The sequence below is a fragment of the Coloeus monedula genome (assembly GCF_965178545.1).
Source record: "Coloeus monedula genome assembly, chromosome: 2".
Taxonomy (NCBI): domain Eukaryota; kingdom Metazoa; phylum Chordata; class Aves; order Passeriformes; family Corvidae; genus Coloeus; species Coloeus monedula.
Genome location: NC_138782.1, coordinates 7,670,888 through 7,692,803, shown reverse-complemented (window position 1 = coordinate 7,692,803; position 21,916 = coordinate 7,670,888). Strand labels below are relative to the sequence as shown.

The window sequence follows — 21,916 nt, the reverse complement described above, 5'->3', positions numbered from 1 at the left end:
TTCCATGACAAGCCACAGGAAGTCATACTACAAAAACGCTACAATAACATCTTTTATATCATATTTTCTGTTACCAAAGCAACTAACTCTATTTGTTATATTTGTTTTCATCTCTGCTATCAACAAAACTCTAAATCCTAACTGACAGGCATCACTAGGAGTTGATACGGGAGTCAGCCTTGAAAAATCAGGCTGCTAAACTGTTTACTTGAATATGGACTGCATGTAGTTTTATATTTGGTGAGAACAGTTTTTCAGATGAAAGAAATTAATATTTCATCAGGATAAATACCAGTCATATAACTTAAATTATATTACTCCAATTACAGTGGTTTAATGCTTTAGAGACCTTAAAAGATAACTTGACATCATCCCACAGTAATAATATTAAAAAACCTCTCAGGTAAGGGTATAAATTCTGTAGCTGACTACTGAACATGGCTGTTTCTTTATATGAACCATGATTCAATATATAATTTCTGCATAATGTAAATTGCTCCAAGCAACTACTAGCAATTCAGGAAAATCATATTTAATGAGTTGTCAAATAAGGTGACAAAAGCATGCCCCTTCTGATTATTCTGCAAAATTACTTTCCAATATATCTACTCTGATCCTAAATAGATATTATGCTGTCATGATTTTTTTTAACCTATGTAAGTATTATGATGACCATCTAATACACAGAATAATTTATGCTTTTAATTGCTCATTTCTTTGCTTCATATTAGCTATGTACATATGAAAACAATGTTCAAAATGACTGCTTTTTTAATTTGCTATTTGAAAAATTGACTGATTTCAAGTAAAAAAACCAGATAAAAATTTCATGCTATTGTTTGTTCTTTGCAAAGATAAGTTAATGTTTAAAAAATGCAAATGGGATGTACAGAAGTGTTTCAAAATTAACAGATGAAAAAACACCAAGTGACAGGGACCTCGGGAGAACCAGGCAGTGCTAAAATGCAGTATCACACGTTCTCTTCCTCAACATCAAATTTCAAGGGAAAAAAAAAAATCTGGTACTGATAAGTCACTATCTGCCAGAAAGCCCTTCACTCATTTTTACGGATCACAGAAGGTACCTCCAAGAGAAAAACCCGCGAATAAGCAATTTCTAATTTCAGCAGAATTTGACTCCACTTCTGGTGATGGCACTGCAGTCAGTGCCAAAAACACCCCCCAAAAAAACCAACCCTGTTGCAACTTTTATTTTGCATTAATGCTGTTGCTGAGAATCCCATGAGTCTTAACAGGGATTGCACTGATTGACCTTACAGAGCAAATACAAGCCCTCCTGAAGAGCCTACAAATTGCCAACAAGGTGACAGGGAATAGGTCAATGAAAGGAAGCAAGATACAAGGACAACAATGACTGCACAGAGCCTGAAGGCCACAGCTCACCACTTCTCTGGGATTTGATAGGAATTTGTATATACCATCAACTTTTACTATTAATTTCCATTACAAGAATGTGCTATTCAAATATGACAAGCTTCTTAAATGCTTGACTCTGCACAGCTGAGATGTGCATGCAAATAAGAATACCTCTAGTCTACTTTTATTAGTTTTTAAAATTCTTTTTAAATCCAAATGAAGCATGATATCCTCTTCACAGAAACATCAAAAATTCTCTTCCTTCACATTTTATGATGTAGACTTTCCAGCAATCCCTGGCTTTTATGAGCTGTCTCATATAACCAACATTGTGGTCCACTGTCTGACAGATCTGTACTTTATCGTTTCCTAATGAGACAGTTGCCCAATTATTGAGCCAACAGGCAGTGTTTCTAGAAAGTCTCACCCTTTTAAGCACAGAATTCCCACAGGGTGATTGGAAAATTATCACACATTAAACCCATCACATATACAAACTTGCAGAATTTATTCCCAAACAAGTAATTTTGGTTTTTTTCCAAAGTGTTTAGTCAGTATTTCATTAAACCCTCCCCAAATATAACTCACACTTCTCCCTCTTCTCATCACAAAGATCACCATGTTACAAAACAGCTACAACAGTAACATCACAGAACAACAAAACTGAGAACTGAGACTGCCTAGTAATGCAGCTTATTAAAGCACCACAATTATTTCTTTATACCATCTAGATTGTTTGTGGTCCAAGATGAACGAGGTGTGTGAAAGGGCTGTATTAGCTTTTGTCCTCTGTTAATGCCCCTTGGTGCAGTATCTGAGCCCCAGCATGCTGAGATCCATCTGCTGTCAGAGTTTCAAGCACTTGCTTAGTTTTGGGCTATTCCTGTCCCTGTCTGTACTCAAAACACTTCTGAGCACCTAAGGTAAGGTGTTCATCCCTAAGGGGAGGGGTGGATATTCCTATTCAGGAGGCATCACATACATAGTCCACTACATACTTTAGAAAAAGGGAGAATCACATCAGGTCACACTATCATCACTGTTACAATAAAAAATTTCTGTGTGGTGTCTTGCTGTAAAACATATTCACAATGGATCATTGTATCCCTCTGAGCTGCTTCTGCCACTCTTAGCCATAGTAAGCAAACACTGTAATACATTTCAAGCATCAAATCAAACAAATCCACTTCCTCCTAGGAAATATATACTGCATATATAACCACACAGCAGCAGAATCAAAATTTAAATGCTAGTGATGGCCCACCTACACATACTGGGGAAACCACAACTTTCCTAAGCAATTTTCCTAATGTTTTACCAACCTTCCAGTTAGGAAATTACTCATAATCTCTAACCTAAATGTCCAGTCCTATAACTTCAGTCTGTTTCTTCTTGTCCTGTCTCCAGCCCAGACAAAAATTTACTTTTACTCCTCAGTAGTTTCTTATGTATTAGGGTTTTTTTATCTTCCTCTCCTCATCTTTAGTCTTCTTTACTCTGGGCTTAAAATCCTTTCACTGTCACTCTACTTTTGGCATCCTTCTACCTCCATTTGTGGCTAAGACACTGTCTTGCCCACATTGGACACAGTACCACAACAGGTAGCTTCACAATTTTTCCTGTTTAATTGTCATAACTGCTCCTTTCTTGGTTTTCCCATACCAGTGTGAGGTTCTCACCCCACCTCCAGTGCATGACCCACTGCCAACTTCAGCTTATTCTCTGAGGAATCTCTGCCCAGTGCTTCAGTCATTCCTCAGCCTTTCTCAATTGAATGAGCATCTCTATTTTTAGGTGAAGCAATTTACACTTGATCTCACTGAATACATCTCATTTAATGATACCCTTACCGAAGAAACAGGATTGCAAGTCAATCTACCAGGATCATTTTGGAAGAAATGGTTGGAAGCACATCCAAAACAAAGCAGCAGGTTCACCTTTGATTAAGAAAAGTATGGCAAACTATAATAATTTCTGGAACCACAAGGAAAGATCACAAACCCCTCATTTGATGCCAATGTGATGATTAAACAAACTGAAAAACTTAAAAGTAGTAAGTAGATTAATTTTTAAGGATATTATCTGGAAAATATCTAAGAAAAGAAAGCTAAAAAGGAAAAAAAAAGAGGAAGGCTAAGCTGGAGAGAAAACTGAGTCTAAAAACATAACATCAATCGTATCATAGCTTAGAAGTTAAACAAGTGTTTCGAAGAAACAAATTAAGTGGATTTATGGTACTGTGAAAATTTCCCTCCAAAGCAACTCTTCTGATTGATGGATATGAATCTATATCAGAAAACAAGATGATAAAGTCAACCTGTAGGAATTTCAGACTTAGAACTCATTGCTATGGCAACATTCTCAGCAAGAAATAAGTTTCCTTGGAAATAATAAAAAAATCACTTACTTTTCCCTAAAACATAACTCTACAGCATAAGAGAACAAGACAGGTAAAGGCAAGAGTGCAAACCAAATTGTTAGACCAATACACAATAGTGCACCTTTTTAAGCATTTTCCTACAATTCAGACAAAATTCCTCTTTCATGAATTTTATAATTTACAACAGGAGGAGCTGAGAACACACTGGGTTTGAAATAGATATTGAAAACTTCAGTCTATGAGTTATAATTGAAGATTCAGGCATCACAGAGGCTAAACGTGTCTCCACTCAAATGAAGCTCAATGAAACTGGGCAGCCTAGCAGAAGTACAGCTTCCTCTTGAAAGTGGATACAAACACCAAGAATACTGGTGTATAGCTATTTTTAAAATCCCTAATTACAGGTGGAGACAAATATTTTAGACAATGAAAAGATTTGTTTGTTTCTTAAGTGCTAGAAATGGGTAAGTGGCAGGTACCTTTCCTGATGTATTTTCATATGCTGCTCTGAATAATTGTGTTTCTGTACAAATTATTAAGTTGTGTTTCTGTACAAGTTATACTAGTATTTGTATTTGCTAATCAGACAAAATATAATTAAATGACTCTTGTTTACGAAAAACACCTACAAAAAGGATACATGTTGAAATTCCCTGTAGATTAACTTAATTATAAATGAAAGAAGTATTTATCTAACAAAGCCTAAAGTAATACTCTAATTGTAAAGCCCCTGGAAATGCACAGCTAGTATCATGCATTGTACACAGTGACGGAAGACCCCAGAAATGGAGGCAAAACATGGATTTCAAAAAGCACGTCCTGATCCTATTCAACATGCTTTTGTAAAAAAGCTCCCAAAAATGCAGTATTAAGCTGTGTGCACAGGAGGGACACACTTTATTCAGAGCCCAAAGAGACAACCTACTCTCCCAGAAATATCCCATCATTACAGGTCACTGGCCATCCCACCACCAAGCAATGGCTTTTCCACTCGACCTGATGATGAGCAAGTCAGCCCTTGAATAGGCCCTCACTGCTGAGATATTTTGAGATGGCCTTCTGCCTTTTCACATACTTCAGACAGGAGGAGCAGTCTGGTTGTTCTGAGAAGTCCAGCTAAGAGGTTTTCCCTGGAGCAGGACAACTTTCTGCATTCACAGCACAAACACCCAGGCAGAAAGAGACTGATCTTTTTGGTGTGGTGTTTTTTTAATGCCACAGCAAAGCTAATCTAGTAAGACTCTAGAACTGCATGAACTCTTCCCCACCTAACTTTGGGGACCAATAGGAAAAAATCTGTATTTTGTATATAATGTTGTTAATACATTTGTTGGTGATAAGCAGAGCTCCTTCTGGAACTCAAAAAGCCACATTCTTAGAGGATTTTCTCCTGCCCCTTTTGGTCCCCCATAATTCTCCCTCAAAGTGGAGGTTAGAGGTTGTGGGCTAAAGAAATGCTTCTTGTTAAAGCTTTACAATTCACCCCCTGCCAACATGAAGTGTTCCTGAAGACTGCAATTCTGAACACAGTCCTGAACAACAGCAGAGTTGTAGTCCCAAACAGAACTCCTCCATTTCCTTAACCATTGTGGAGGAAGCCTGCCCTGCCTTCTGAGTGAGGGACCAGCACCAGCTTTTCTTCTCTGCAAACACACTGCAGCTCTTTTGGCTTGGATCCCACCCACAGCAACACACACCATCTTTTCGTATTTTCTGTGCAGTTCATAAAGTCCCTGTCTAACTGCAGTCCTGGCTCTGACTGACAGCAATTGATTGAAATTTTTTTAACCACAAGCTAAGTCTGAATGAAATAGGTGGCAGGGAAGTGTTTGATGTTCAGAAAGCTTCCAGGGTATCAGATGGCTTCAAAGCAGTGCATGCAAAGAAAAGCAGGATGAGAGGTCCCATGAAAAACTTAGGAGCATACAGAGTAAATAATTTCAAAGACTGTGTAAAGAGCGGACCAATTTAAAATCTGAAAACAGTGATTACAACTCCCCGAGTCTGCCTGATAACCCAACAACTAATTGGCCCGTAAAACTCTTACTTAGAAAACCAGTACAGAAAAACGGGGGGAAAGTATCTATTAGATTATTTTTTACTGTATCTTCTTTCAGTAAAGATTCGGTACCTATAATGTATTTCCAGTGTTTCAGGCAGCAGAGATTTAGCTGATGCATGATAGCAATCCCTAGTACTGTGCAAAAGAGACCAACATCAAAACACAAAGTTTTTATTATTAAGAGATTACTCTGAACATTTAAGAAAATTAATTTGCTCAAATGCTAACTTTACTCTCTTTGAATTGCCCTAAGTATTTTTTCTCTCATTCAGCTGTACCAACTTAAGTGGAGATAAACAGAAACCCGTCTCAAGTATCCTCTTTCACCAGACAGAGGACTGTATAAATAAGACTTATCCAATACAAAAGGTTCACCCTGACCACACAAATAGTCAGACAGCAGCTCAAGTGTCCTCGAGGGAACACAGCTACATGAACAAGTGAGGGAAAAGCAACGCGTGGATTTGGGAATGCAAGATAACAAGGACAAACACTAACACAAACTTCGGCAACCTAGAAGGCAGATGGAGCAGATGACCTGAGAGAGACAAACTCCGTACAAAATAGCTGATATGGCATTTGAAACCTCATATTGAATATAAAACGTTTGAGAAAACAGGCTCAGGAGACACATGTCAGGGGCTGTGTGATTTCTCTGAGCAATCATGCAGATGATCAAATTTGTTCCTGAGGCTTTTCTTCCTGCCTTAATGGCTATGCAGATCCTCACCCACGGCTGGGCTTGCCGGTGGATTATGAGCCTTAGCAATCACTCTGACTGGCATTTCATTACATTCCCTCATCTCATTTTCAGTTGTACCCACCTTTTTTTTTTTTGATACCAAGATGATAACGTGATCAGATGATATATCAGTGCTCCCTCAGGAGTTAGCCAGAGTTGCTCTCATCCATGCCTGGACACCTTGGATGTGAACGCAACCTAAATTACTATCAGCTGCACCACACAATTGCCCTGTTGTCATACACGCAATGATATTGTTCTCTTCTCCCTCCATAAAGCTGCACCTCAGAATGCACACAGTATTTCAAGGCTATTGCTTTCCTTCCTCAGTGTGTAAAACTACTACATACACATACGTGTAAGAGAGTTTGGGTCTATTTTGAATCCTATTCCTGTCCTCCCCAGTCCACTTTGAACTGAAATACAATCTCTATGGCATCCATCATTTCTCATCATAGGCAGATCAACAATATGTAATAGTGAAACAAGTAACTGCTTTAAGTATATCCAATTTGAGACTGATTATTCAAGACCATTTCCTCATTGTGCAGGTTTTTTGACACACTTTGACTATTTGTGAACTGGGTTATTTTTCCCTACCAGATGCTACTCCATCTATTCCTGTGCTGAGTTCCTCTGTAGCTTTCAGCTCCATTTCTGACCTCTCTTCCATTGCAACAAAGGCAGAAACTCCCTTCTGGTACTGGAGTGGATGATGATGAGGTTATATTCACAGATTCCAATCGTTATCATATATCTCTGTCCTTTTCTAGTGTTTGCAACACTGCCTATTGTAGTATCATTTGTAAATGTAATTAATGAGCTGTTCATGTACTCTTCAAAAATCATTAAGATGTTAAATTAAACTGCATTTAGTGGTGCACCCTGAGTCACCCTACATGCTTCGGTCCAGCTCAATACTTTGCCATTCATCATCACTCTCTATTCATAATGCCTCCAGCAATTCTAACTCCTTTGACACAATTCACGTTCAAAATAATTTCAGTTGTGGTCGGGCTTTTTCCTGTTTTTACATGAATTTCTAGACTTACTGTCCTTTCTGTTTTGAAGGTAACACATCTGTGCAGTTAAAATCCTTTAATGTCTTCCTGCTTCCTTCTCAGTTATTACAATTGCTAGTGCACCAATGCTCTCTGGTTTAGTTAATTCTTTTAGCATACTGCAACTTGCTATCACCAATACCTATTTATTTACGAGTCATAAATATAGGGCTTTTCCTGCTTTAACTCATTATCTATTTTTAAATTCCTTGTTTTTCTCTTTCACACACTTATTTAAACTTCTTGTTAAAGAGGAAGCCAAAATAGGCCATCCAGCAGCACAGCTGATTTTCTCTGCTTATTTTACATGGGTAACCTTTCCCCCCCCCCCCCTCAATTTCTGTCTGTCTTCTTTGTACTGCAATTATTTCTGTTGTCATAATCCAGTCTACACTCAAATGTCTGTTTGAGTCAATTTGAATCCTTTGCTCCCTCTATCGGGTCTCTGCAAGCCTCAGAAATCTACAGATATTTTTATTCACTTTCTTTCCTTTCCCTCTATGCCTACTATACTGGATCTCATGAAACCCACTTACACTTTGCATTCTGTGCCTTCAGACTCACAGAAATCTACTGCTCCCTAATTGAATGAATTATACATTTTACTTTTCTCCAGGCTTGATTTGTTCATTAGGACAGACACTCAAGTAGCCTTCACTTCCCAGGGCATCATTGAATTCACTGGACTTAGGGCTTTTCAGAACAGTCCATGATCTGTCATGTGGACTTTAAAATCCATATTGCTTGCTAAGCTACTAAATGCTATGGTATGAATGAATGGCTCTTGGCTCCTGTTCAGCTTGTGCAGCTGTGTTCTGCAAGTCTGGGTGCTGAGTATTTTTTATCTCAAACAGGTGCACAGTCAACAACACTTAACCAGCAAGGAAATAACCTGTGGATGATTTCTCCTGTGGTTATCTTTTCTTATTAAAATATCAGGCTAGTTTCCATGAGTACAATTCCTTTTAATTATTCCATGTTAAACAGCATGCTACCACCCAGAATGTCCTAAAAATTACAGACTCCTTACAGATACAAGCATTACCTGCATTGACCAATGCCTACTAAAGTTTTTCCTTTGTTATTTCAATATTCTTTTTTACACCCTTTCATAATTATTATTCTATTTTCTTGTTCCCACATCCTATTAGGAACTTTATTCACACTAACCTGAGTGCCCCAAAAGCCTGTATTTGCACAGGCAGAAACAAGGATGGATGTAGGAGCAACTGCACAAAGCTCTTAAGGTCTCCAATGAGAATCACAGCAGGACATGAACATCCTTGGGTGTTTAAATGGCAACAGAAAAGGTCCAAAACATGCCCACCAACCCAAGGTTGTTTTCAGTTCTTATTTTTATGCCTAGAATTAAAAAAAAAAAAACCCAAACCCACCAAAGAAAACAAACCCCACAATGGTTTGTATAATGGCAAAAAGAGGGATTGCTGGACATCATTTTGAGAAGCAGAGAGAGGATGTCATGAGCACAAAAAGTGTTCAAGAGCACAGCTCTCACCAAAAAGAAAGAAATAAGTGATATTCATCAGGTTTGGCTCTGAAGGGCCTATCTAACTTGGATTCAAAGCCCTACAAACTGTCCTGCCCCTCTCCTCAAAAAGCTTTATTTTCCATCTGTGATATTTCAGTGTTAATAGCTTTCCCTTACTGTATATTACACCCTCCTATAACACCATTGGTTCAGCTTACCTTTTTTTAAGATTGTATGTTTTCATTCTAAGTTGCCAAACATATGTGCTATCATATAACGAGCCAAAATGACCCCAAAAGTGTGAAGTCAGGCTCAGAATGCTACAAGGAACTAACCTATGCATATCTGAAGACTTAAGCTGCAGTGGTGTGAGCTACAGAATTAAATCTCTGGAGCGGGAAAGGGAAAAGCTCCTTTTCTCTGTGGCCTTTGAAAATTTGGCACTTTGAGGTACAAAACCGTACCATGTATTTCAAGTTCAAGGAATTGTATAGTTGTCCTGGGGTGATGTTACGAGGCCACTTTATTCCTTAACCGTCCGCCCAATGTCCAAAGACGCTGTGCCTTTACGATGGCCACGGGACCGACTGGGGCGGTTCAAAGGGCTGGGCCCAACGGCTCAGGGGCTCTGTGGGGCTCGGCAGGGCTCGGGAGGGATGCGCCAGGAGCACCGTGCTGCTCTTTGGGTTTCTTTTGTGTTCTGGCTAGCAGGAAAAACGTTCTGTTGGTTTTTCTTTTTCTTTTTGCCCTTCCCTTCCCCTTGCCTCACTGCCTCCCTTCCCTCCTTGCCAGTCTGGGGAGCCTGCTGGTCCAAGCCCGTGTGTCTGTTCCCTCTCCGGGAATTTGTTGTATTTTGAGGTTTTTTTTTTTCCCTGTTCTACCCGGTTTTGTTTGTGTGTTAATAAACAGTTTGCTTTTTTCCCACTTTCACTTGCTGTGACCCACTTGTCTTGTTGGTGGAGGAAAAGGGGAGGCCCTTTTCCCTTCGGAGGAGACACTCACTCCAGAGTGTTTCCTCCTGAAGTTTTGCCGCCAAAACCAAGAAAATAGTTCAATGGAATATCATATAATAGGCTATTTTATGATCGATTCTGGTGAGAAGGTGCTAGAACCAGTGACAATTGACCAATACCCTTATTTTTAGGAAGAAATATTAATGGGTAGAATAAGCAACAAATTAGTCACTTCTCAGCTATTTAGGAGGCTATACTGCATACAGTTATCCTCCTGACCAGTGGCTTCTAAGGGTTTTCTTAATAAATAATACAGTATAAGAATGAGCCATGGGACCAGCTTCCTCCCCTCTTTAATGAGACAGCTGTTTGTACTCCTACTACCAGGCACACTTTCCCTAACTCCTAAAATAAGCTTAGCCCTTTCATCTCGCAATTGTTTTGGCCAAATAATGTTTAAATTTTTGGGTTTTCGCATCGTAAAGAGCAAGAAATATATCTGGAAGCTTACAATCATAATTATTCCACATCAAGGAAACTAAGATCCAAATTAGAAAAAACAATGTGTTCTCCCACAATACTTACGATTGATCTGATGTTATTTTCTTTTGCCAGTTTCAGAGAGGATTTATAGCAACTTGCTAAGTTTTCTTTATGAGTGTCGGTGAGATGGCCTCTTGCAATCGGCCCAACAGTATGGATCACATCTGCAGTGAATAGAAAAAGAAGATAAACATTAAAGATGCTACTGTATCACACATCAATTCAATCTGGTATTGTTGCTATACACAATGGTATGAATAACAATGCAAGCAAATGTATTTAACTGGAAAACACATCATAATCCCCATGTGCGATAATTAAATATACATCAGTAAAGGTTAAATTTTGAAGAATTTGGACTAAAGGAGAAAATGAGAAAGATACAATGAATACTTGTTACAGGTCTACTGCAATGCACATGCAGGAGAGATGAAAGGTTTGCAGAAATCCTCTAAATCTTCAGCCTCTACAACTGTAAACACTGTAGAACTTTGAAACACTTGTTCTCACTCCTCGAAGTCCACTCACTGGGAAAGTTCACTACACAGAACCTCAGCACATCGTTGGCGATACACAGGTCATCTTTGTTTTCCCCCAGCAACCATGTGAAAAGAAGAAAAGCTGTGACTTAGGAATGTGTTGGTTATTCAAAAAATGTGCTTTCCTCTCACATCAGACCAGATGGAGACGCCATGCAACAAAACAAAATAGTCTGTTTGAAGAACTTTATAACAAGCAAATAGACAAAGCACAGTCATCTTAGGTATATGCCTTTGGAGTCATCAAAATCAGATGCTGCAGTCAATCAAAGTCTCTAAAATACTACAAGAAAAATGAATTTAAGAGCCTGGAGCAAAAAAATCTTGAAAAGAAAACTACAAATTAAAAGTTACTATGATTGGTTTTTATCTCCCCCCTTCCTATCCCCCCATTATTATGAAGCACAATTACTTTTTAAACATCATTCTTCTATAGTACATGTGAACATAATAAAATTAGTTATGGTGGCAGACTTTCTTTTTTTTCCCTTTCATTATAATTTCCTATAATATATAGCAGAAATAAACAGTGGCACTATTTATTTATTTTTTTTCCAGTGTTGCACAAACAGGGATTAGGCCAACACTTTCAACTGCAGTACTGCTTGTCCCCTTTTAGGTTGTGTTTCTGTCCCGTCTGGGTCAGGTTTCCAAGCAACATCTGCTATTGCTACACTCCAGAATATTTTAATTTACTCACAAATCCTACAGAATTAACACCATTATTCTTTGTCCAAGCTGGTTTTGATGATCTCCATCCAACATATGCCAAAGCATAAGGGAAAATGGACAAACTAACATTAAAATGTACACTGTCTTTTTTTTCTAACTCTGTCAAGTCCTGCTCTCTGCTACATTAAAGGTGGCTTTAATGCTGAGCCATAATGTTCTGAAAAATGCAAAAATTTTTCTATACATTAGCCACTGAGTATTGATATATCAGGAAATAAAAGCACGTCTAATTTACAGTGCCCAGAAATGCTGAGGAGTTCACTGTGATGGAAACTGAAACCTACAAGAGCTTGTCTTGGGGTGACTTTCTGATGTTATATCCCCTATTGCCACTCTATGCCCAGAAATGAATCTTGCACCTTTCTGTGCCTTTAAACTGAGCCCAAGAGGAGGGAGAGAGGAAAAAAAACGAGCGGACTTTTCAAAGCAGGTGTCCAAGGACACACATACACACTCCTCTGCTTCTGCAGCAGCAAGAGTGGAGGAAGCAGCCATCTCTTTTTTTCAGCCAGCTTTCGGCTCCTTTTCTCCGGAGGGAGACAGAGAGTTGAACTTCATTTTCCTGGGACTTCAGTTTTTCCCTTCTTCTCTTCTGGACTGTTTCAACATCAGACCACATCAGGAGAATTTTCCACTGAGGCCTCGGAAGTGGGCCCACAACCCAGCTCCGAGGAGGAGGAGGAGGAGAGAGACCACACCTACAGAAGGACTCTGAAATCTCCCCAGGTTTCTCTCCACAGTGAGAGGTTTTATTATTTAACATTATTATTCTGTTCCCGTGTGTTTGTTAAATAAATAGGGTTTTTTCCTTCACTTTCCTCCAAGGAAATTTTTTTTCCTGAACATGGTGGGGGAGGGGCGGCTCTAACCTGCCTTCTATCAGAGGATATTTTCCTCCAAATTTGTCTCAAACCAGCATAGAGCTGAACTTCCCAACTGCTACAGAAAACCTGCCTCCTGGGAAGTAAATAAAAGGTTGGGTACTCTTCTTTCCATTTTGATCACAGTAATTTTCTCCAGTTGCAGGAACAAGATGGACAGATTGGATAATTTCTGTTGAATGTCACAGCTGCCAGATAGTGACTCCAGAGAACCCTCCCTACAACTGAACCATCAAGTAGGTGTAGAGCCTTTATCCACTGATGAGCAAGATGACAGCAGGACACTAAAACAACCTCTGAGTTCAGAAAAGAGTTATACTCTTAGATGTGTTAAGTACTATCATAAACTGAGAACTATTAAGAAAGGACTTGAAAAAAGGAAAGAGCTAGTTTAAAATTTGCTTCTGTGTGCAGAGATAATATTGTGTGAGTACTTTCATTAGCAAAGACTGTAATTTCTGTTCATGACTATAGCAGTTTCCTGGAGGTTAAAACATTCCAAGGAGCATTTCTATTTGGAACTGCTGGCAACTTCAGAGAAAGGAAAAAAAACCCCTTCTCTTGACTTTTTTCTCTTGTTTTTTTTATTTTACGACAGGTGAACTTTAATTACTGAGCCAGAGACATGATTCAACATTAGACTTGGCAGACTGGGTTACAGGATGGACTCAATGACCTTAGAGGTCTTTTCCAGCCTAAAGGAATATACTCCTGAGTCTCATCTCAGTCAAGTTCACTCTACATTTACAGACACCAAGATCAGAGCTATCACGATGAATTTCAAATTCACAATGCCCAGCAGCCAACAAGCAAATAAAGGAACAACTATAAAACTAACTTGAAAAGAATGTGTAAAGGATGAATAACAAAAGAAAAGAATCATACAGATTTCACTCTTTTGGCTAAGGCTGAGTTTCTTGCACTTCAAGGTGCAGCTCCTCGAAAGCTGAAGTATAATGGCTTAAATTATTCATTGATTACTTAAAGGCAAGAAGGAATTTTGGGGAACAGATCAAGTACCAAATTCTTGCTGGGGTCTTTCTGTATAAAATTCCCACAGTATAATTTCTAGATGCATTTCACTCACTAAATCTTTAACTCCATTCATTTAGTCTTTCATAATTAAGCACTAGTTTTAAGCCGCAGCTCAATAAATTCAGAATTTTGTCATCTTTATTTCAGAATTTCCCAATTTAGATTTTTTCATAGCACCTTGTCAGCCATCCTATATTACTGCACCAGACCCTTCATGTAAATAGGTAACCTTTCATGCAGTTATTAGCTTTTATGTTTTAATTTTTCCATCATAGGTGTCTCTTTAGACAGGACACAGAAGACGGTTATGAATTGAATAGGCCCTGACCAACCCAATCTAGTGGGAAGCATCCTATGGCAGGGGCTTTGGAACTAGATAATCTTTAAGGCTGCTTCCAACCCAAGGCATTCTATGATTCTATGAACTGGTTTACAAAATATCACAAATACTGTAATTGTTTGCAGCATATTATTGGAAAAGAAATGCTTTTCTTAGGCACATTATTTTTCTGAAACACGTGATAAAGATTTTATTAGCAGAGCACCATTACTAATATGCCAGTGCTTTATGGTTGGCAGACAAACAGGGAAGTAATAATTTTATTGTTGTACATTGTCAATAAAATCAGTAAAACATACATTTCCTAAACTACATATTATTCTGCTCAAGCTATTCCAAAATACCTTAAGGTTTGCAGGCGGGAAAAACCCTTTGAGATTACACAGGCATAAAGGAAACAAACCAGAAACAAAACAGATCTTCCCCCTCCTTCAGCCCATGCAGCTACTACCTGAGAATCAGACTTCACAGGCAGAAGCAGCACCATTTATTTTTAATATATCAACAAAGACTGTCAAACCTCAAGCTTGGCTGTCACAGTAAAGTTTCCTTTCCACTCACACATTATTCCCCACAGAGAGCTGGAGGATGGAGGAGCATGTGCCATAGGGGAGATCTAAGACATTTGTCCACAAGAAAATTCAGGGCAGAACTGCTGCCCTGCTCTTCTGCCTACCCTCTACAGCAGCCAGCCTCAAATGTAAACTTCCAGCACTGCTGGCAAGGACAACCATGGATGTGCAAGCCCTAGCTGGCACCTTCCACACCCGGCCAGAAAAAGAATCCACCCTGGGGAAGAGCACGGCCTTTCTGAAGGAAAACAGAACAGTAAAGGATTGCCACAGGACACATACACAGGAATGAGTTTCACCAGGGAAGGCAAACTGACTGCAGCAGCAAGGCAGGTGGGAGCACCAGTCATGGGGATGAGCATGACCATGGTCTGAAGGCACACTGTGGCCACAATGGCATGAAACCGAATTGGTCTCATCACCTAAAGGCTTTTAAATTGGGGGAAATGTAGAGAAACTCCAGAAAGATTTAGTTGGGCTGGAAAAGCTGGCTCCTGTTTGTTCTTGTGGCGTCTGCACCCTTTGAGGTCCAACAACTTCTCAGTGAGGTCAAACAGGCATAAGGGATGCAAACATTTCCCAAAAACCAAAACATGTTTTTTTGATCTTCAAAACCAAGTAAACAGATCAAAACAGGGAACAGTCATCTCTCAGAGAATGCCACACTAACCACACACACCACACATTTGTAGTATTTTAACTTTTATGTCAAATGAAGCTGCCAGCACTGCTGTGAAGCTGCTGATTTACTGTGGTCAGTCTTTCAGCCAAGCTCACTGATAGGAAACTTCATTAAAAAGAAAGCTGCAGTCCATGGGTTCATAAATCCCTTTGTGTACACAGAGTTGAGATTTTTGCTTACATTTTTAATAGTACACTGAGGTGGAGAGCCCAGAAGAAAGGTATATCCTCATCTGGGATTCAGGCCACAGCAGTGGATCATAGTGCTTCTAATGCTAACGAAGCTGTTGGTTTAAAACTGTTTATAAGGAAAGGAGAAATGAAACTACAACTGCTGTAAAGTACAAACTTTATACATAAAAGGCCAATGAGGCTTGTTTTCTCAGGTCTTTTTTTTAAAAATTTGGATTAACTTGCTGTTTCTCACATGAGTTTTTAACTGCACTGCTATGGAGAAAGGGCAGAACAGCATGGGGGCAAGTAAGAAACACAACTGCCAGTTGAGAAAGGTGAAGAGAAGTGACTGTGCTTCAAAAACCAGCCTGGAGGACTGACGTAAATTACTTTCAATGTAATTTACTCTTCCCTTGTTCTTTGAAAATGTGACACTAGATGGCGAAAATATTTTCACAGTGAGCTTTTCCAAACAACTGAAAAAGTACAAATAAGTTTCTCTGACTCTTTCCCTTACAGATGTGAGTGTGGTGCATTCACACTATTAATGAACCACAGCCAGAATCAATTACACATTTCTCTCATTCACCCCTTTTACACATTCATAGCTGTAATCGGCCCATCCAGCCAACTGCATAATGAAGTTGTACCCTGTCAATCACAGCGGGAACCATATGAATTTCAAGAAGGAAGGTACCACACTGTGTGCTCCACTGAATTTAAAAAAAAATCTGATAAAAAGTCAGAGTGTTAAGGGCTCCATTTGTAAATATTACCGGTTGATTTACACAATAGGCACCCACCATATTGGTGCTGAAAAGGAATAGCTGAGGTTCAGTTGGTGGCAAATGGAATTACCTCCGTATATTCATACCTACTGGCTATCCCTATTCTTCGGGAATGTGCACAGCCTATTGCTTTGGTATACAAATTGCTCAGCTTGTTCATTTTCTATTTCTAGCTACATGCACTTGCACATAAAAAGTGCATTTTCAGTGTGCAAGAAACAACTGTTAATTTTAAGTTCAACTGAAATGAATCCCACAGGACCACAGTCTAATTTTGTGTCTCCAAAAGTAGATTAGCAGAGCTGAATATTATAAATGTAAGACATCTTTTATAAATCATGGAATGCTGTGTGACTACATACAATACAACCCCTATGTTCAAAAGCATTTCTCTGCTTTATATAAGTATATATTGTGTTTATGAGCAGTTAAAGAGCCAGTCTCAGGTTTTTAGGCTTGAGGCAATAAGCACTGCTCAATCTGAACTTTGTACCTTTTATAGCTGCCTTCAGTAATTAATTAGCTGTTTGGGGTGAACACAAAAAAATTTTTCATTAGCTGCAAAAGCTACAATATCTAGAAGTCATTTGTGTAAAATATTTAAGCCATTTTTCACCTAAATGGCATTGTCTGCCAAGGAAAGGTAAAGAATATATTTATTGTAAATTATTAACCAGCATCCCGCATCGTGGGTTAGATGTATATCCTAACTACAAGACAGCACAGAGAGTCAGAAAACAATATTCCCAAAGGGAGAGGCGAAGGATTTGCTGAGCCTGAGAGATCCTTTGGGGAGCCACAGAAGTTTACACTCAATAGCCTGCATTTAGCAGAGAGCAACCGCTCAGCATCCGTAGGAAGCTGAAAAACACAGAGGGCTTGTTTGCAATGGTTACACCACTGCCTCAACAGCCGGCCAGAGAATTAAGTCACACAAGTCAAAGCCCAGGCCTTTTTGGCACTCATGCTTGTCATAAAATACAAGGCCCAAGTATGTCTGTGTAATCCCAGAGCAGTTGCCCTCCAATCAATGAACTTACAGCATCACTCTGCCATCAGGGCCTCACCATTAACGACGGAAACAAAAGTAGGCTCTGTTCAGACAGGAGAAGCAAGTGGTGCAATTAAGAGACACTATACTATATCCCAAAGTAATAGGTTTTACAAAGCAATTTAGTGCCACGATGACAGATGTCAAAGCAGCGGCTAGACAGACAGCCCCACAACTTCCATGGAAATAATTACCTATGTGTAGAACTAAACGGCAATGGCTCCACTTGGGATATTCATAGTGTGATACGAATGAACATGAAATGAATATGACAAGACTGAACATGAAATTATGACATTCACAACTTGTTATTTCTGGTTTCTTTTTTAATCTCTACTGGAAGAATTTGCAGCAGAAATGCTCAAATGTTATCCTTGTTCCCTCCTTCCCACCCAAATAAAGACCTTAATATACCTAGCAAAACCAGAAGAGATGAAATTATGTTGCCCCAAGCAGATTTTGTCCTCCACACACAAGAGCAAACCTCATTTTGCTGTAGCAGCAAAATAGCTCAGCCAAGCACCCTCCTCATCGAGTGGCTCATGAAACAAATACCAAGCGACCCCCTTGACCCAAGTGATGCTCTCCACCTTTCACTGACTATTATTCTTTGCAAGTGGACAAGGCTATGGACAAAAATGTCCTGATCTGTCTTTTGGTTTATGTTTGCTACACGTAGGAAATAATGAGCCACAATGATTCTCTATTTTCACTATATTGAATAGCAAAATATGTTCGTGAGCAAGTCTGGGTTTAATTCATTTGATAAGGCTGTTCAACACTCAAAAATAAACTTGATTGCCCTAAATAGAGTATTTATTCTTCAGACACTAAGACAGAGTTTTAGTCTACCGTTCCACAAAAATTTTACACCAAAATCCACAGCCTGGTAAAGGATGTAACACCAACCATGTAAATTCAAAGGATATTTAATCCCACTTGATTCTTGATTCAGTAGAGACTCTTGCAAATATTACCCCAAAAAATGTGCAACATAAATCAAGTAATAAAAATTAAGTTAACTTCAGTTCTAGTTTTGGAATTGGATTAATTACAGAGGCACAGAAATCAGAAATGAGCTAATGTATGGTCTCAGCTTCTCAAAGCATAGACCCCTTGTCACACTTCATCTGTTCACAGTGACCAACCCGGTTCCGCTGAAGTGAATTTAGATACCTCTGCTGGTGTATTGCACAGTTAAAGCACAAATACCCTTTAGGATAGGGGGAAAATAAAAAACAGCGAAACAAAATAAAACAAAAATCCCAAACAAACCAAACCAAAAACAAACAAAAAACCCAACCATTCACAAAAAATCCACAAAAACCTCACTCAGCCTCACTACAAAACATAGTACCAGACTACTTTTATCCAGAAAAGATTAATACTCAGAACTAAATTTCTTACACTTTCCTCTGAGTGCTGAACAGTGCTAGAGAGTGCTCTGATAATTTACCAACAAGCCATAGCAAAAGCTCTTTATTTCCTATTGTAAGGATTTTTCCTGTGCAAATTTTGTTTTGATAACTTCCAGCACTTCTTATTAAAATCTTCTTTATTATTTGGTCAAGTTCATTGTAGGGATGTTGAAACAAAGGAAGACATCCCAAGAAACAAAGAAAACAATCCAACATGTTACGTTTACCATGGCTGTGGGACATCTTAAATACAAACAGATCCCCAGATACTGTGCCAATACTTCAAGGCTTTCTTTCCCTCATGAAAATATTGAATCACTCAAATTATATGTCCTTCATATAAGATTTAAGAATATTAGCATAAAAACTTCCAAAACACTGATCTTCACTTGAAAGGACTGGTGATTATAGCAGAAAGTTTTCAGAGGACCAAACTAAACAACCCTTAATCACACATTAGCAGCAGAATAACCTCAGGTGAAACGAGGGGAAACTGCCAGCATTGGTTTTATCTGCCCATTGAAGTGATACAAATTTTTTAATCAGATCACTTCAGGTAAAAGGGTTTTTAAAAACACTGGAAAAATTGTTTCCTTAATAGGAAGTTTTATAGGCTTCCTCAAGAGCCAAAGTATGACTTAGAGTTTCAAAGACATTTATTACATTCATAGCTTCACTGGTGCATCTGTTCCTTAAGGGCAGCACATTACAAAAAGTTACCCACATTTGTTTGTTTCATTTACTATTTCTATAAGTTTTCTTGGGGATAAACAAACTTCTTTCACCTCAGAAATTGCAGCACATCTTTTTTGTTTGACACTTCTCTAAACTACATATCCCTCACAGCAGAAATTAGATGCTTTGCTAAGGATTTTGCATGTCTTCTTTAAGAAGAACAGAAAAAGGTGATAAAATTACAGGTTCTCTGTGTATCTTTGAAAGAAACCAGTGGCAGCTAAATCAGCCTTATTAACTTGCAACTTTGAACACCGGAAACTATGCAAGGAAAGTTCAGTACTTCCCTTGCCACAAACAAGAAAATACAGCTCTTGCAATACAGATAGGAGAGCCTTGTGCAGCCTCTTGGTACCATTTATCACCTCTCAGATCCAAGTAGATACAGATGGAGGAGAAGGTTAGAAATAAAAAGACTGAAACGATCAAATATTTTAAAAAATACAATAAATCCCAGTTTAAAAGACAGAGGCGAGGATTCATTTGAACTGTGCTACAGGTCTCCATTCTCTACAGAAAATACTGTATTTTCCTCATAGCAATAAACACAGTGATTATAGCCCCACACTGGCAATCTGCTTCCAAGCTTGGGAGCAATCGCACAGAAATCGGTGAGACTACTGCTTAAAGGTAAGAAGGATCCAAACAACAGCAAAGGAAATGGGAGCACACCTCCAGGATGAAGGAATGCACATTTATAATTTCATCTTTTAAAGGGCATCACTGAAAAATCTCGCTCTTACTACCTTTTTACTTTCACAAGAAAAACAGTCTCTAATTTACTTGACCTTAAGTATTTCTCTTCTGTACTTTTAGCAACCTGCATTTAACAGATCTTTGTCTACAGTCAGTTCCTTTAGAGATGGCTTCCCTTGCTACACCTATAAGTCCATCACAAAACAACAAAAAGAGGAAAAAATTTAATTTACTATTGCCACCTCTATCCCAAACTCAGTCAAACACAGTCAATGGAAACAGGGACATATGATGCAGCACCCAAAAGTAAGCTCAACTCATTTTTAAAAGCTGACTAAATTTCCAGTTGCCAGTGCCACTTTAATTGCCTTATATAAGTGTTATAAGTGAAGTAACTGGACAGCTCTTTGAACCACTGGATAAGACTTCTTGCCTAGGACAGGAATTTTACTTTCTATCATCAACTGTATTTTCATTTTAGGTGGTTGAAACCACAGTAAAGCACCCTCCTGATATCAACATATTCCAGACACCAAGTTGTGAGAATGCTGTACATGCCAAGATAAATTCCTTTAACCATTCTCCCCCTGCCTCTTCCCCAGAGGTGCTCTCTAGTTTGAAAGATAGTTTAGTTTCATCAGCTGGCAATAAGACAAGTACAGCACTTGGAATCTAGTGCTCTGCAATCCATCCTAAAAGCAAACCCAGCAGGTGATGGAGGCAGGGCACATGCAAGCCTGATCCTAGAGGGAGGAGGGGAATAGAAAGACATGTGTCTGCACAGACTATAGACAGACTACCTATGCTATAGATATGGAACAGAGAAAAAAAATAACAGATTTAGAGAAGAACTTCAGTGCTTCAACCCTGCTACCTGCATGCTTTGTAATAAACAGCTACCACTTCTCTGAATACCTCAAACAGAAAGAGAAAAGATTTATTTTGTTAATAAATCCAGCTACTGTTTTAGCAGTAAAATATAAGTAATATAAGTCTAAGTAAATATAAGTCTAGAATCAAGACTGAGAGCAGCCATTTTGCTTGGGAGAGCAGGGGTACAATGGAGGTAGAACTGCGCTAACATCACTTCATTCCACACACATGCAGCTGACCAGAGCCTTTGCCCAGTGCAAAAAGGGCACAGCCCACGACTTTTTACATCTTGCTTGTTCCCAGGACTCCTTAAATATGAACCCAAGTTTACAATTTTCCCTTCAGTTCATACCTCCGCTGACAGGGCAGCAGGATGTGACTCACGGCAGGCAAGGGGACAAAGAAACTAACATGGCTGCGCCTGGCCATGATGCTCTACCCTTAGTACTTTTACCAGTTTTCTTTCAGAACTGAGCTTTCACAGATACCACAAGCATCACACTGAAATCATCTAATCTCTTCAGCCTTCCAGCTCAGAAAGATACCAAAAGGAGAGAATAGAAAATGACAAGAAAATGCCACTCCATCTTTACTCCATTTACTCTCTGGATTGTGTTCATATCACAACATCTAACTGAGCAATACTGCTTATTAAGGCATATACACCCTCTCATGGATTGAGAGGCTACTCACTGGCTGGGGTACAGAAGCTGCCTGCTTACAATGCAGATCAGCTCACCAACACCACTGGTAAGCCACCAGGTGGAAAGGAGCTAAAAGTCTCCAGCAAACGT

General features: G+C 39.0%; 1 protein-coding gene across 6 annotated transcripts in view; it reads right to left on the bottom strand.

Annotated features, from left to right (window-relative positions):
- Positions 1-21,916, bottom strand: part of MACROD2 (mono-ADP ribosylhydrolase 2) — an 884,685-nt gene that overhangs the window by 367,079 nt on the left and 495,690 nt on the right. For all 6 annotated transcript variants that reach the window (XM_082303078.1, XM_082303080.1, XM_082303082.1 and 3 more), the window contains exon 6: positions 10,650-10,771. In XM_082303078.1, coding sequence (XP_082159204.1) covers positions 10,650-10,771 — 122 coding nt within the window. The remainder of the gene's footprint in view (positions 1-10,649; positions 10,772-21,916) is intronic.